This window comes from Rousettus aegyptiacus, unplaced genomic scaffold (genome assembly GCF_014176215.1).
Source record: "Rousettus aegyptiacus isolate mRouAeg1 unplaced genomic scaffold, mRouAeg1.p scaffold_m13_p_14, whole genome shotgun sequence".
Lineage (NCBI taxonomy): Eukaryota > Metazoa > Chordata > Mammalia > Chiroptera > Pteropodidae > Rousettus > Rousettus aegyptiacus.
In genome coordinates this window covers 47,631,143-47,644,660 of record NW_023416289.1, presented here as the reverse complement: position 1 = coordinate 47,644,660, position 13,518 = coordinate 47,631,143, and the positions used below count along the sequence as shown (strand labels likewise).

General features: G+C 43.0%; 1 protein-coding gene across 3 annotated transcripts; it reads left to right on the top strand.

The window, feature by feature from the left end:
* The first annotated feature begins 276 nt into the window (after positions 1–276).
* LOC107500391 (zinc finger protein 814) lies at positions 277–13,335 on the top strand. Of its 3 annotated transcripts, none has more exons than XM_016125527.2 (3): positions 277–542; positions 1,646–1,772; positions 9,297–13,335. In XM_016125527.2, exons 1-3 carry the CDS (start codon positions 510–512, stop codon positions 12,119–12,121), a joined length of 2,985 nt encoding a protein of 994 aa, XP_015981013.2. In that variant the 5' UTR covers positions 277–509; the 3' UTR covers positions 12,122–13,335. The 3 variants fall into 3 exon arrangements, with proteins under 3 accessions (XP_015981013.2, XP_036088437.1, XP_036088438.1); XM_036232544.1 differs by lacking the exon at positions 277–542 and adding an exon at positions 575–796; XM_036232545.1 differs by lacking the exon at positions 277–542 and adding an exon at positions 575–1,291.
* The last annotated feature ends 183 nt before the right edge of the window (positions 13,336–13,518 follow it).

Genomic DNA, 13,518 nt, shown 5'->3' with positions numbered 1-13,518 from the left:
AGTCTTGTGGGACTGAGCCCCTAACCTACCTTCAGGTAGGTAGCATCAGAATTGAGTTTATAGCGTAGTTAGCAACGCGCAAAGCCCCTCCTTGGTGGTAAGAACACAAGTTTACAGCATCCCTCCGGTGGCAAAGATTTTGATGGTTTAGGATAGAGACCTCCTTTGGGCGTTGGGAACTACCTTACCCAGAAGCCCCTGCGCGGAGTTGAGCCATAAACCATCGGAGTGAAAGCACTTCCGTGCGATTTCATCCTGTTAGGGCGGGACTTCCGTTATCCTCCTGCTGGCGGCCATTCTTCCTGCTCTAAGTCTGTTCTGGCTCCGATGGCCGGGTGGGAATCCAAGTGCCGCACCCAGAAGGCGTGACGGCGTCGTGGTCCCCGTCCAGCCGAACGGACGCGGGTCTGAGGCTCTCGACGCCACCCGGGGAACCGGGGCCGGGACAGGGACCGCGGTGCCCGCGCCCCCTCCGCTCTCGCCCGGCCCCGCCCCGCCCCCAGAGTCCGATGGCGGCGGCCGCGCCGCGGGGCTCCGCGCAGGTGAGCGCGCGTCCCCTGGCTTCTCCGCCGTCCGACTCCGTACCCTGAAGCCCCGCGTGCGGGCGCCGCTCCCGCCCCGCAGCCTGGCCCGCTGGGTCGCATTTAGGTCGGGGAATGTAGACTGTAAAGGCAATGCTACGAGTTGATCAGAAAGAGAAGGGCGCGTGACGGGGAGCGGTTTTCTTGCTCTGCACCTGATCACGGTGCCGGGCACAGAAACAAGTGAAAGCAAGAAGTGATCATGGTCATGGATGGTATGAACAGTACTCGGGCAGGTGACTGAGGCTTTGGTAGGATGAGTGGACATTATGGCTCTGGAGGCAGAGGCGTCGCGGTGAGGACACCGAGGCCAAGGCTCCCGTTTCTTCACTAATGGACAGCTTCAGCAGAACTTTGTGCCGAACTTTGATGGGTCGTGGGGAATTTCCATCTTGCTGGTGGCTAATGTCTGAGACAGATGTCATTTGTGAAAGTCACTGTGCCTGTAATGGAGACCGTCAGGGCTGGGGTTTTAAGGAAGGCGGAGTGGAGAGAAGAGAGAAAGTGCATCTCACAAGTAGAAGAGGGTCGTGGGCACCTGACGTGCACTTGTGGTTGGGTACAGCTAAATTGAAGCAAGGACCAGGCAGAGTGGAGGCCTTCAGAGATTTGGGCTTTCCCCAAATTCATAGCTGTGGGAGTGCAACTGGGAACCGGAGGTGTGAGGGAGGCACAGCCTCCGGAATGGTGTGCACGTATTGACAGGAAGTGTGAGTTGATGGCCCTAGGGTGCTCAGATTGAGAACTGAGGGGTGAAGCAGGACCCCATGTTCAGCTGTGGCTTGTCACAATCTAGAGACCCCAGGGGAATTGAGCGACAGGATAGGTGAGACCCTACAAGCCAGGACCAGAGCTTGGATTACATCTGTGCCCTACTGCCTGAGTTTCTAAGTGCTGAACACAGTGACTAAAGGGACCCTGGGGATGGGTTAGCGTCAGTGGCACCTGGATGTGGAAATTCTCTGTGGTTGGGGGGAGGAGGAGTGTGGGATTGATGTGCAGGGAGGTGGATTGCGGGTTGTTGGAAACAATGTTCATGGTTCCATCTGTCTCCATTATAACAGGACAGTGTGACGTTTGAGGACATTGCTGTGTTCTTCTCTTGGGAGGAATGGAGGCTCCTTGATGAGGCTCAGAGATGCCTGTATCTGGATGTGATGCTGCAGAACTTTGCACTTATATCCTCGCTGGGTAAGACAGCCTCACCAGTAACCTGGACTGGGCTCCACTCGCTCTGTCCCAGCCCCACCCTGTCTCTCAGCCCTTCTCACTGGACCAGAGGCACCGCTTTCCCCAGGTTTCTGGTTAGCTGCTGTGTTGCTAGGGCTGGTTTGTATGCAGTGCCCTCTTCTGTCCTGCAGCCCTAGTACCTGGTAAACTAAATAAACCCTTTTAGGAAGGGAGTCAAGGTCAGTAGTCTTGCAGTGAGACTAATGGATTTCCCCATGCTTGCCTTCTTTCTGTGTGTTAATGAGTCAGATCCATATCACTTCTGTATCCCAGGGTTTGGTCCCTTCTTTGACCCGTCATTTCCCCCTCCCTGCCTATTCCAGGAATTGTAGGTGGTATCATGGTCATTACTTTTCTAAACCATGGGCTTCTTTTCAACACCCTCTATCACACTTTGTAGAGTTTAGATCGGGTCCCCCCGCCCCCAGCTTTCTTGAGATATAAAATTACATACATCAAAATGTACAGTGTGGTGATTTAATATATGGTGAAATAATTGCCACATTAAAAATAAACATCCATCACCACGTATGTTTACCTTATTATTGGGTTTTTATGATAAGAATGCTTAAGATCTCTCAGTAAGTTTTAAGTATATAAAATCCTTATTAACTATAGTCACTTTGGTCTTAATTACATCCTCAGAACTTACTCATGTTGTAACTGAACATTTATACCTTTTGACCAACATCTTCCCATTTCCTCCCATGTCCCAGATCCTGGCATTCTATCTACTCTTTCTATGATTTTTGACTTTTTTTCTTTTACAATTTTTTTATTAAAATATAGCTAACATACAACATTATGTTAGTTACAGAAGTATACCATAGTTAGTCAACATTTATATACTTAAAGAAGTGGTCACCTTAAGTGTAATAACCACCTGACACCTTACAGTGTTAGACTTTTTTTTTTTACATTCCGACCATAGTATACAAGGATTCCCTTATATCTAAACCTTCGCCAGTGCTTGTGTTTGTTCTCGTAATGGTAGCCATGTATCAAGTGAGTGGTGATATTGTCATTTTGATTTGCATTTTTTCTGATGATTAGTGAAGAGGAACATCTTTTATATATCTATTGGCCAGTTTTAGATATTTGATAAAATGTTTATTCAGCTCTTTTGCCCATTTTTAATGGTATTCTTCTTTTGCTATTGAGTCGTATGAGTACCTTACATATTTTATATATTAACTCCTTTGAGACAACTTTTACAAATATTTTCTCATTTTTCATTTTGCTGATTGTTTACTTTGCTCTACAGAAGCTTTTTAGTTTGATGTAGTCCAGACTTACTTATTTTTGCCTTTGTTATTTGTGCTTTGGGCTCCATATCCAAAAAAATCATTGCCAAAACCAATGTCAAGCAGCTTTTTCTCCCTCTCCCCAGGAGCTTTACATTTTCATGTTTCATATTTAAGTCTTTAATCCATTTTGGGTTAATTTGAGTGGTGTAAGGTAGGGTCCCAGTTTTTTCGCTCTACATATGCATATCCACTTTTCTTAACACCATTTATTGAACAGAATATTCTGTGTTCTTGGTATCCTTGTCAAAGAGTAGTTACCATGTAAAGTGTGGGGTTTTGGGGGGCTCTGTATATTCTTTTTCATTGGTCTTTGTGTCTTTTATTGCAGTACCATACCGTTTTGATCACTATTTTTTTGTGATGTATTTTAAATCACAAACTGCGATACCTCTAATGTTGATCATCCTGATCAAAATTATTTTGGATATCGGGGTCATCAGCGGTTTGAATTTTTGGATTCTTTTTCTATTTCTGCTAAAAATGCCACGGGAATTTTGGTAGCAATTGCATTGAATCTGTAGGTTGCTTTGGGTAGTAGAGATATTTTAACAATAATAATTCTTCCAATCCAAAAACATGGGATAGCTTTCCATTTGTTTGTGTCTTTGATTTCTTTCATCTTTGTCTTACTAAGTTTTCAGAATCCAAATTTTCACCTTCTTGGTTAAATTTATTCCTAATATCAAAAATATTGTTCGCCTTTTTAATGCTATTGTAAGTGGGATTAATTTCTTAATTAATATCTTAATTTCTTAATTTCTTATTGAGGTATTTCAGTATTAGAGTTTATATACAGCTGACTTTTGTATTTTGACTTTGTATTCTGCAAATTTACTGGGTTCGTTTATTCTGACAGCTTTTTGGTGGAGTTTTTGGCATTATGTTTATATAAGTTCATGTTATCTGGAAACACAGTTTTACCTCTTTTTTGATTTGGATACTTTTCATTTCTCTTTCTTACCTTTTTACTCTGGCTAGGAATTCCAGTACTTAAAAAAAATTCCAGTACTATTTTGAATAGCTGTGACGAGGTTGGGCATCCTTCACTTGTTTCTGATCTTAAAGAAAACGCTTTTACTTTTTCACTGTTGAATGTGCTGGTAGCTGTGGGCTTATCATGTGTGGCTTTTCTGTTATTGAGGTACATACCTTCTACACCTAATTTTTGTGAGTTTTTATCATTAAAGAATTCTGAATTTTGTCAATTGCTTTTTTTGCATCTATTGAGATGATCATACCTCAGTCTGTTAAAATGGTAGAGTACATTTATTGATTTGCTTATGATGAACCATCTTTGCATTTGAGAGATAAATCCCACATGATCATCACAGTTTATGATTCTTCTTAAGTGCTATCAAATTTGTTCGCTGGTAATTTGTTGCTTTTTTAAAAAACCATCTAATTCATCAGGGATGTTGGCTTGCAATGTTCTTTTCTTGCAGTGTTATTGTCTGGCTTTGGTGTTAGGTTGATGCTGGCCTCCTAAAATGAGTGTGGAAATGTTTCTTCCTCTTCAAATTTTTGGAAGAGTTAAAGGATTGACATTAGTCATTGTTAAAATGTTAATAGAATTCACCAGTGAATCCACCTGGTTGTGGCCCGTTCTTTGTTAGATTTTTTTTTTTTAGTCTCTTCACATTTTCTATTTCTTCATAGTTCAGTGTTGGTAGGTTGTATGTTTCAAACAACTTATCTGTGTCTTCTAGAGGATCTGATGTCTTGGTGTGTAACAGTTCATGGTAGTCTTTTGCAATCCTTTGTGTTTCTGTGCTATCAGTTGCAATTTCTCCACTTTTATTGCTGAGTTAATTTATTTGAGTCTTCCCTCTATTCTAAGGAAGTCTAGCTAAAGTTTTCTCAATTTTATTTATATTTTTTATTTTTACTTATTTTATTTATTTATATTTTTAAAAAACTAGTTCTTAGTATTGTTGATTTTATTGTTTTTCTAGTTTCTATTTTATTTATTTTTCCCTCTGATCTTTGTTTTTTCTTCGCTCTGCTAATTTTGCTCTCTTTCATGTTCCTCACAGTGTTTTCATAACACTGGCATTTATAGCTTTAAATGTTCTTCTTAGAACTACTTTGCACGTTCCATATGTTTTGTTTCCATTTTTGCTTGTTACAAGATTCTTTTTGTTTTCCTTTTGATTTTTTTATTGGACCGGTCAGTAGTGTGTTGTTTAATTTCCACCTATTTGTGAAATTTTCAGCTTTCCTCTTGTTACTGATTACTAAATTTATGCATTGTGTAAGAAAAGGTACTCGATGTGATTTTAGTTTTCTGAAATTTGTTAAGTCTTGTTTAATGTAATGTATGATGTATCCTAGAGACTATTCTCTTCACACTTGAGAAGAACGTGTATTGTGCTAAAATATGATGGAATGTTCTATATATGTCTGGTACATCCATTTGGACTAAAGTGTCATTCAATTCAAATATGTCTTTATTAATGTTTTGTCTGGTTATCTACCCATTGTTGAAAAGGGGATATTGAGATTATTAATATTCTATTGCTGTCTTTTCTGCCTTCAGATACTGTTTCTTTTTGCTTAATACTTAATTTAGATGCTCTTCATATATGGTACCCGTATACATAAAATTGTTACAACTCTTGATGAATTGATTCCATTATCATTATGGCCTTCTTTGTGTCTTGTGACAGTTTTTGACTTAAAGTCTGTTTTGTCTGATATAAGCAGAGCTACCTCTGCTCTGTCTTGGTTTCCATTTGAGTGGAATATCTCTTTCAATCTCTTTACTTTCAGCCTGTTTTAAAGCTGAAGTTACTTTCGTAGGCAGCATATAGTTGGGCCTTTTTTAAAAATTTTTTTTTTTGGTTCAGCCACTGAAAGTCATTTTATTGGAGAATGTTATTAGGACCTACCATTACCATCTCGTTTAATATTGCCTGGCTCTTGTTCTTCTCTTGTCTTTGTGATTTATGGTATGCTTTTATTCCTCTGTCTTTATTTCTTGTGTATCTTCTCTAGGTTTTTGGTTTGTAGTTACCATGGAGCTTATGTAAAACGTAATTATAACATCCTATTTTAAGCTGATAACTTCAATTGCATACAAAAACTCTACTCTTTTACTCCCCACCCCCAAAATTTTGTTTTTGATTTCACAATATACATCTTTTGTATTTTGTAACCATGGTCAATTTGTTGTAGGTATAGTTATTTTTAATACCCTTGTCTTTTGTCCTTTGTGCTAGAATTGAGTGATTACCACACTACTGCAGTATCAGAGTATTCTGAATATGACTGTATACTTAAGTTTACCAGTTTGTTTTATGTTTTCATGTTACTAATGAGTGTACTTTCCACTTGAACAGCTCTGTCATTTCTTGTAGGGTAGGGGAAGTGGTGATGAACTAACTCCTTCAGATTCTCTTTGTCTGAGAAAGTGTCTCTCCTTCGTTTTTGAAGGACAGCTTTGCTAATAAATGATCTTGGCTTGCAAAACTTCCTTTCGGCATTTAGAATATACCATCCACTCCCCTGGCATGCAGTGTTTCAACTAAGAAAGCTGCTCATACCCTTATGGCGATTTCCTCGTATGAATGAGTTTTTTTTTTCCTGAAGCTTTTAAAATTCTGTTTGTCATTACTTTTGAAATTTCATTACTTTTATAATGTGTCTTGGTGCGGTCCTCTCCGGATTGAATCTGTTTGGGGATGTTGAGCATCATGTACCTACATGTCTACTTCTCCCCACATTTGGGATGTTTTCATCCTTTATTTTTTAAAAAAAGCTTTCTACCCCTTCCTCTCTTTCTTCTTCTTCTAGGGATCTCATTCTGTGAATATTCTTTTGTTTCATGATAACCCATAATCTGTGTAGCCTTTCTTTACTTTCTAGTGCTTTTGTATTTATTCTCCTTTGACTGTATGCTGTCCAAAGACCTACTTTCACTTTTAGATTCATCTTTCTGATTGGTCAAGTTAACTGTTGATGCTCTCTATTGCATTTTTCATTTCATTCGTTGTATTCTTTAGCACCATAATTTGTTCCTTTTTATGTTTTCTGTTTCTCTTCTGAAAATCTCATTTTGTTTGTATATTTTATTTTTTTGAACTGCCCGTTTTCCTGTAGCTTGCTGAGCTTACTTAACTCATTTATCTTGAATTTTTTTTTGACCATTCACAGATCTGCATTTCTTTGAGATGATTGATAAATGATTGTGTTCCTTTGTGGGAGTGTGGTGTTTCCTTGATTTTTCGCGTGTTTTGGTGGCCTGTGTCTGTACATTTCGTGGAACGGAATTTCTTCCAGGCTTTATGGAAAGGTTTTAGTGGGGAAGATCTTTGCCTGTGTGTGGGTGCGAGTGTGCCAGCGTGGTGGGGTGTGGCAGTTCTGACTATAAGAGGGCCTGACAGCTCAGTGTCTGCAGCTCTGTCACCAGCATTCAGTAAAGGTTATAAGGGTTCGCAATAGCAAAGGCTTTGGGTGTCCACGCCAGTTGAGAAGGTTCCTGGGGACCTCCTGAGTGCTTCCTCCCATGAGCAGTGTTTTGGCTGAACTGGTTCCTCTTGATGCCAGGAACAACCTTGGGCGCCTTCGTGGTCGTGGCAGCATTGGTTATCTGATTTTCGGGCACGTGTAGAGCAGGTGTGGATCTGGATTCTAAAGTGTGACTAGACAATGTCTCTGTGGTCTGAGGAGCACATGACCCCACAGTGGCCATGGCTTTGGTGCCTGAGACACAGGCACCTATGTGACAGCTGAGGAGTCTGGTTATAGAACTAGACCTCCAGGGAGCACTTGCAGCTTCAGGGCTGGGGTGTGTTCAGGGTGGAGGGGCATGGCTGTCCTGGTCCTGGAATAGAACAATAGCTCTTTCTTCTATGGGGGGCAACTCAGTGTACTATTCGCTGGCAGGTCCCCCGCAGTGATGACTGTTGGTTACCTAAGTGTGAGAGCTGGCAGTGCCCTCTGTGGGGCAGGCAGCTGGGTTCCACACCTGCAGACATGTGGCCTTCTGTGCTGTGCACACTCGGCTTCCACGGTGGTCGTGGGGTCTATGGAGGATCTCTGCAGAGCAGGATGTCGGGGGATGCGATGGCATGCGCCCTTTGGTTGGGATACGTGGTCCCCACCTTATTTTTTTCCATCTCTAGGTGTCTTTACTAAACTGATATCTTCAGTGATTCTCTTTGTGTAGTTATTCTCTTTTTATGCTCCACTGCACCACTATAGTAATTTAGACTCTTAAGCCTTTGCAGGGCTGATCTCATTTGTAGATAGCTTTTCTAATTTTTTGTCGTGGGTGGCAAAGGCTGGTTTCCTCCATTATTATGCTGATGTTATTCACCTAGATCTCTTTTCTGAGTCTGTTGTGTGTTCAGTTGCTCCGGGACAGTGCTAGACATTCATTTCTGTTTTTCCCTTTGGACTTGGATCATCCATGTTCTGTAGACTTGCTCTGCTAAGACTCACGGAGAAGAGACTGTGCATCACATGATGGATATGACTACAACCATGTCCAAGTGAGCTCACAGGGTGTTTGGTCCTTCCGAATGGCACCTGTGGATATTGTGCCATCAGGACTGTTCAGATCATACCAAGAACATGTCTTCGTTCAGCCAGAGTTTTTGTGCCATTACCAGTAGCCACACCCAATTTCTACCCTTCCTTTTCAACCTTTGACACTTTGCTGACTCGTCAGTTCCACTCTTGTCATTTCTATTATGGTTTCCAACCCAAGGATATGTAGCTCTCTCGACTCCATACCTCACCCCTCTGTAGCGCTCAACATGGGCCCTCACGTGTTGTGCCGTGAGATGTTCACGTATTGCTGATTTGACCTCAGACAGCAGCTGATGTGTTTTTTAGTTAGATTTTCATGGGCTTGGATGCATGTTTCTGTTGAGCACCATATCAGCAGCAGAAAAGGATGTGCAGGAAGCCGTCAGCAGTGGAAATGAATCATACGCCCTGCCACTCTTCCTTGTGTCATACTCTGTCCTGAACCCTTCCCCTGGTGAGGTCCCACCATTTTGTGACCTTAGAGACCCAGTAACACAACAGTCAGCCGACCCATCAATGAATTCCAACTTTCTTGTTCTGAAAAGCGTCTGATGTTCAGGCCTATGTGCAACAGGTGTACATTTGCGGTGGGGTTGTCCCTTTCCCATAGTCACCATGTACTTCACCAGCATTTCTTTGCATTCAGGTTGCTGCTGTGGATCAGAGGACGTGGAGGCTCCGTCTGAACAGAGCGTGTCTGCGAGGGGGTCACAGACTAGGAATCCCAAGGAGGCTTTGTCTTCCCAGAAGACACATCCCTGTGAGGGTTGTGGGCCAGTCTTGAGAAACGTTTTCCACTTGGTTGAGCAGCAGGGAACACAACACAGCCAGAAACTGTTGAGGTGTGGGGCGTGTGCAAAACGATTTTATTTCACTGCAAACGGTCACCAGCACCAGGAGCAGCACAGGGGAGAGAAAGCTTCCATAAGCGGTGAGGACAGGGTCTCACTCGTAAAGAGCTGCAGAGTCCGTGTGGCACCGAAGCCCTTTACCTGTGGGAGGGTGGAGGAGGACTTCCTGACCAATTTAGGACTTCCCCAGCAACAGGCCACTCATAAAGTGGAGAAGCCAAACAGAGTAACGCAGTGGGAAGCAACAAATTTACGAAGCAGAAAAAGTCACTACACTTCGAAAGAATGCAAGAAAGCCTTCAACCCCAAACACACACTTGTTCAGGACATCCATACTGGTAGACAGTGTTTTGTGTGCACCGAATGTGGGAAAACATTTAGGTACAAATCCGCATTTGTCATTCACCAGAGACTCCACACTGGAAAAAGTTTTTCTGTGGGTGGCGACTATGGAAAATCCATTAAGGGAAGCTCAGCCTTCAGTCAATACCGAAGACTTCCTGCCGGGGCAAGGCAGCACAAGTGTGGCAAATGTGGGAAATCCTTAAGCTACAAATCTGTCCTTGTTCATCCCCGGGAATGGCACAATGGGAAAAACAGTTATACGTGTAGCGAGTGTACAAAGTCTTTTAGTCATAGCTCAGTGTTCATTCGACATCAGAGAGTTCAGAGTGGAGAAAAGCCTTATAAGTGTAATGACTGTACGAAATCTTTTACCTCTCTCGCCGCCCTCAGTTACCATCAGAGCTCTCACACAGGAGAGAGGCCTTATGGGTGCAATGATTGTGGGAAATCCTTTATCTCTCGATCTGACCTGCGTTATCATCAGAGGGTTCATTCTGGGGAAAGGCCTTATGAGTGCAGTGAATGCGGAAAGTCCTTTATCACTCGTACGGCTCTTCGTTACCATCACAGAGTTCACACTGGAGAAAGGCCTTTTGAGTGTAGTGAATGTGGGAAGTCTTTTACCCGAAGAAATAATCTCATTATACACATAAGAGTTCACTCAGGATACAAGCCATATGAGTGCAGCGAATGTGGGAAATGTTTTACCTTTAGCTCTAGCCTTCGTTATCATCACAGAGTTCACACAGGAGAAAGGCCTTATGACTGCAGTGACTGTGGGAAATCTTTTAACAATCGGTGGACACTTATTCGACACCAGAGAATTCATACAGGAGAAAAGCCTTACGTGTGCAGTAAATGTGGTAGATCTTTTACCTGTAGCTCCACCCTTCAGTATCATGAGCGAGGTCACCTTGGAGAAAGGCCCTATGAGTGCAGTGAATGTGGAAGATCTTTCACCACCAGCTCTGCCCTTCGTTATCATCAGAGTGTTCACACAGGAGAAAGGCCTTATGAGTGCACCGAGTGTGGGAAATCCTTTATCTCTAGATCTGACCTCCAGTATCATCAGAAAACTCATTCCGGAGAAAGGCCCTATGAGTGTAGCGAATGTGGAAAATCCTTTATTCGAAGAAATAACCTCATTTTACACCAGAGAGTACATACAGGAGAAAGGCCTTACAAGTGTAACGAATGTGGGAAATCTTTTAACAATAAGTGGACACTCATTCAACATCAGAGAGTTCACACAGGAGAAAAACCTTACGTGTGCAGCGAGTGTGGGAAGTCATTTACTTCCAGCTCCACCCTCTGTTATCATCAGAGAACTCATGCAGGGAAAAGGCCTTACAAATGCACTGACTGTGGGAAGTCTTTTACATCTAGTTCTACTCTCCATTACCATCAGAGAGTTCACACAGGAGAAAAACCTTACGTGTGCGGTGAATGTGGGAAGTCTTTCACCTTCAGCTCCAGCCTCCGTTATCATCACAGAGTCCACACTGGAGAAAGGCCTTATGAGTGCAGTGAATGTGGGAAGACCTTTAAGGATAGATCACAGTTCAATAAACACCGGAGAGGTCACACTGGAGAAAGGCCTTATGAATGCAGGGAATGTGGGAAGTCCTTTAGCCACAAATCTTCTCTCTCAATACACCAGAAAATTCATAATAGAGAAAGGTCTTATAAGTGTAGTGAATGTGAGAAATCTTTTACCTCTACCTCTGGCCTTGGTTATCACCAGAGGCTTCACAGGGGGGAAAGGCCTTATCAGTGCCGCGAATGTGGGAAATCTTTCACCAGTAGCTCGATACTGGTTCGCCACCAGAGAGTTCACACTGGAGAAAGGCCCTATGAGTGCAGTGAGTGTGGGAAATCTTTCGCCAGTAGTGACACCCTTTCTTATCATCAGAGAGTTCACACGGGAAAAAAGCCTTATGAATGCAGTCAGTGTGGAAAGTCTTTTGCCTCTGGTTCCACCCTTCGTTATCATCAGAGAGTTCACACTGGAGAAAGGCCTTTTGAGTGCAGTGAATGTGGGAAGTGTTTTATCTGTAGCTCGAAACTCCGTTACCATCAGAGAGTTCACACTGGCGAAAGGCCTTATGAATGCAGTGAGTGTGGAAAGTCATTTAGGGATAGTTCCCAGTACAGTCAACACCGGAAAGGTCACACTGGAGAAAGGCCTTATGAGTGCAGTGAATGTGGGAAGCTTTTTATGCGAAAGTCTACCCTCTCTCAACATCAGAGAATTCACACTAGAGAAGGGCCTTAGCTGTGCAGGGAGTGTGCAGTCCTCAGTGTTACAACGCCAGAGGAAACTCTTCAAGAACCCTTTGAATTGACTCTCATACATCTGAATATGCACACTGGGGAGACTTCCGGTAAGTTTCGTTTGTATGGGAAGCATTTGTGAATATGTTGCACTTTTGGATTTGCTAAGGGTTCTTTCCAGGTTTCTGTTGCTTCCAGTTTCTGTGGCTAAAGCCAGTTCACCTTTACCCACTGGAAGGTCCACCGAGTTTGTATCGTTCACCGCCCCAGTGTGCTCAGTCTCCCATGTTTTGGAGCAAATTAGGAGCAACCTGAGCACTTAGAGATTAGTTTTCCCTTCTCTACTACCTTGGACATAGACCTGGGTCATTGGTGGCCCAGAGAATATCACGAGTTTGGCTGGCATCCTGCCAAGAGATAACTGCGTCTTCCAGGGTCATGTTGGTCTGACGTGATACCTGTGATGAGTTTTTCCAACTTTCAGTTCATGAACTTGAGAAGTGCCTGCTGCACGTTGCTTTGGTTTGTACAATAATCACGGCCTTACTCCTGTTTGATCTCGGGTGCTATGTTTACTGTGGGGTAGTTTGCAAACTGGTTTGGGTTCTACAGGCTTGAAGATGTGAAACACTTTTTAGAGGTCTCAAATCGTAAACTGTTTAAGAACTGTATGATAGAAAATAACTTGCCACTTGTGACAAAATTTGCCTTGCTTTTCATGGCTTCATAGGCAGGACTGAAAAACTTTCTGATTCTCATTTGCGGCCTGGATGCTCTGTGTTGAAGGATTCTTAGAGGTAACCCTGAAAAGAGGGCACTTATGAGAACCTCAGGTTCTTCTAGGAGTGTTTTGGGAGTATCCTTTATTCAAAGCTTAGATCACAGATTATGCCAGCACCATTGGGGGGGGAACCTTCCTCAGATCTGTGAAGAGTCATATGCCATGATGTCTACAATTTGCTGGGCTGCAGTCACTGTTTGTAAGGCCACTAGTTCCAAGGGATACCGTACTTGGTACAGAAACACCGGCCTAATGGGGATTGGAGGAGATTACAGCCAACTCAATGGAACGTGCCTCTTCTAAAAGTGCATCTAGAAATGTTTACTGTGCCTGCATGATCGGTGTGTGCATACACCTCAGCACCTCCAGGCCCGTCTATCTGTGTAGCTGATGTTGATGTTATTGTCAGAAGAAATAAAAATCATTGACAGATGTTTTGATTTCCCATGGCCTCAGTGATGTCCGCCTCAAAGCTGTTACTGCGCAATGGGAGAGCAGAAAGGGGAATCTGTGGTCTGGGAATATGGCTCTTTTGACCCAGGCAGCATTCCTGTCTACTCAGGTAGAAAGGGTTTTCATTACTCACTGTATTTGCTGCCACTGAGGCACTATTGACC

Excerpts from the sequence above, each read along its gene's own strand:
- LOC107500391 (XM_016125527.2), top strand. The coding sequence starts at position 510 with ATGGCGGCGGCCGCGCCGCGGGGCTCCGCGCAG. Across the intron at positions 543-1,645 it reads CGCCGCGGGGCTCCGCGCAG|GACAGTGTGACGTTTGAGGA; the intron begins GTGAGCGCGCGT and ends CCATTATAACAG. Across the intron at positions 1,773-9,296 it reads TGCACTTATATCCTCGCTGG|GTTGCTGCTGTGGATCAGAG; the intron begins GTAAGACAGCCT and ends CTTTGCATTCAG.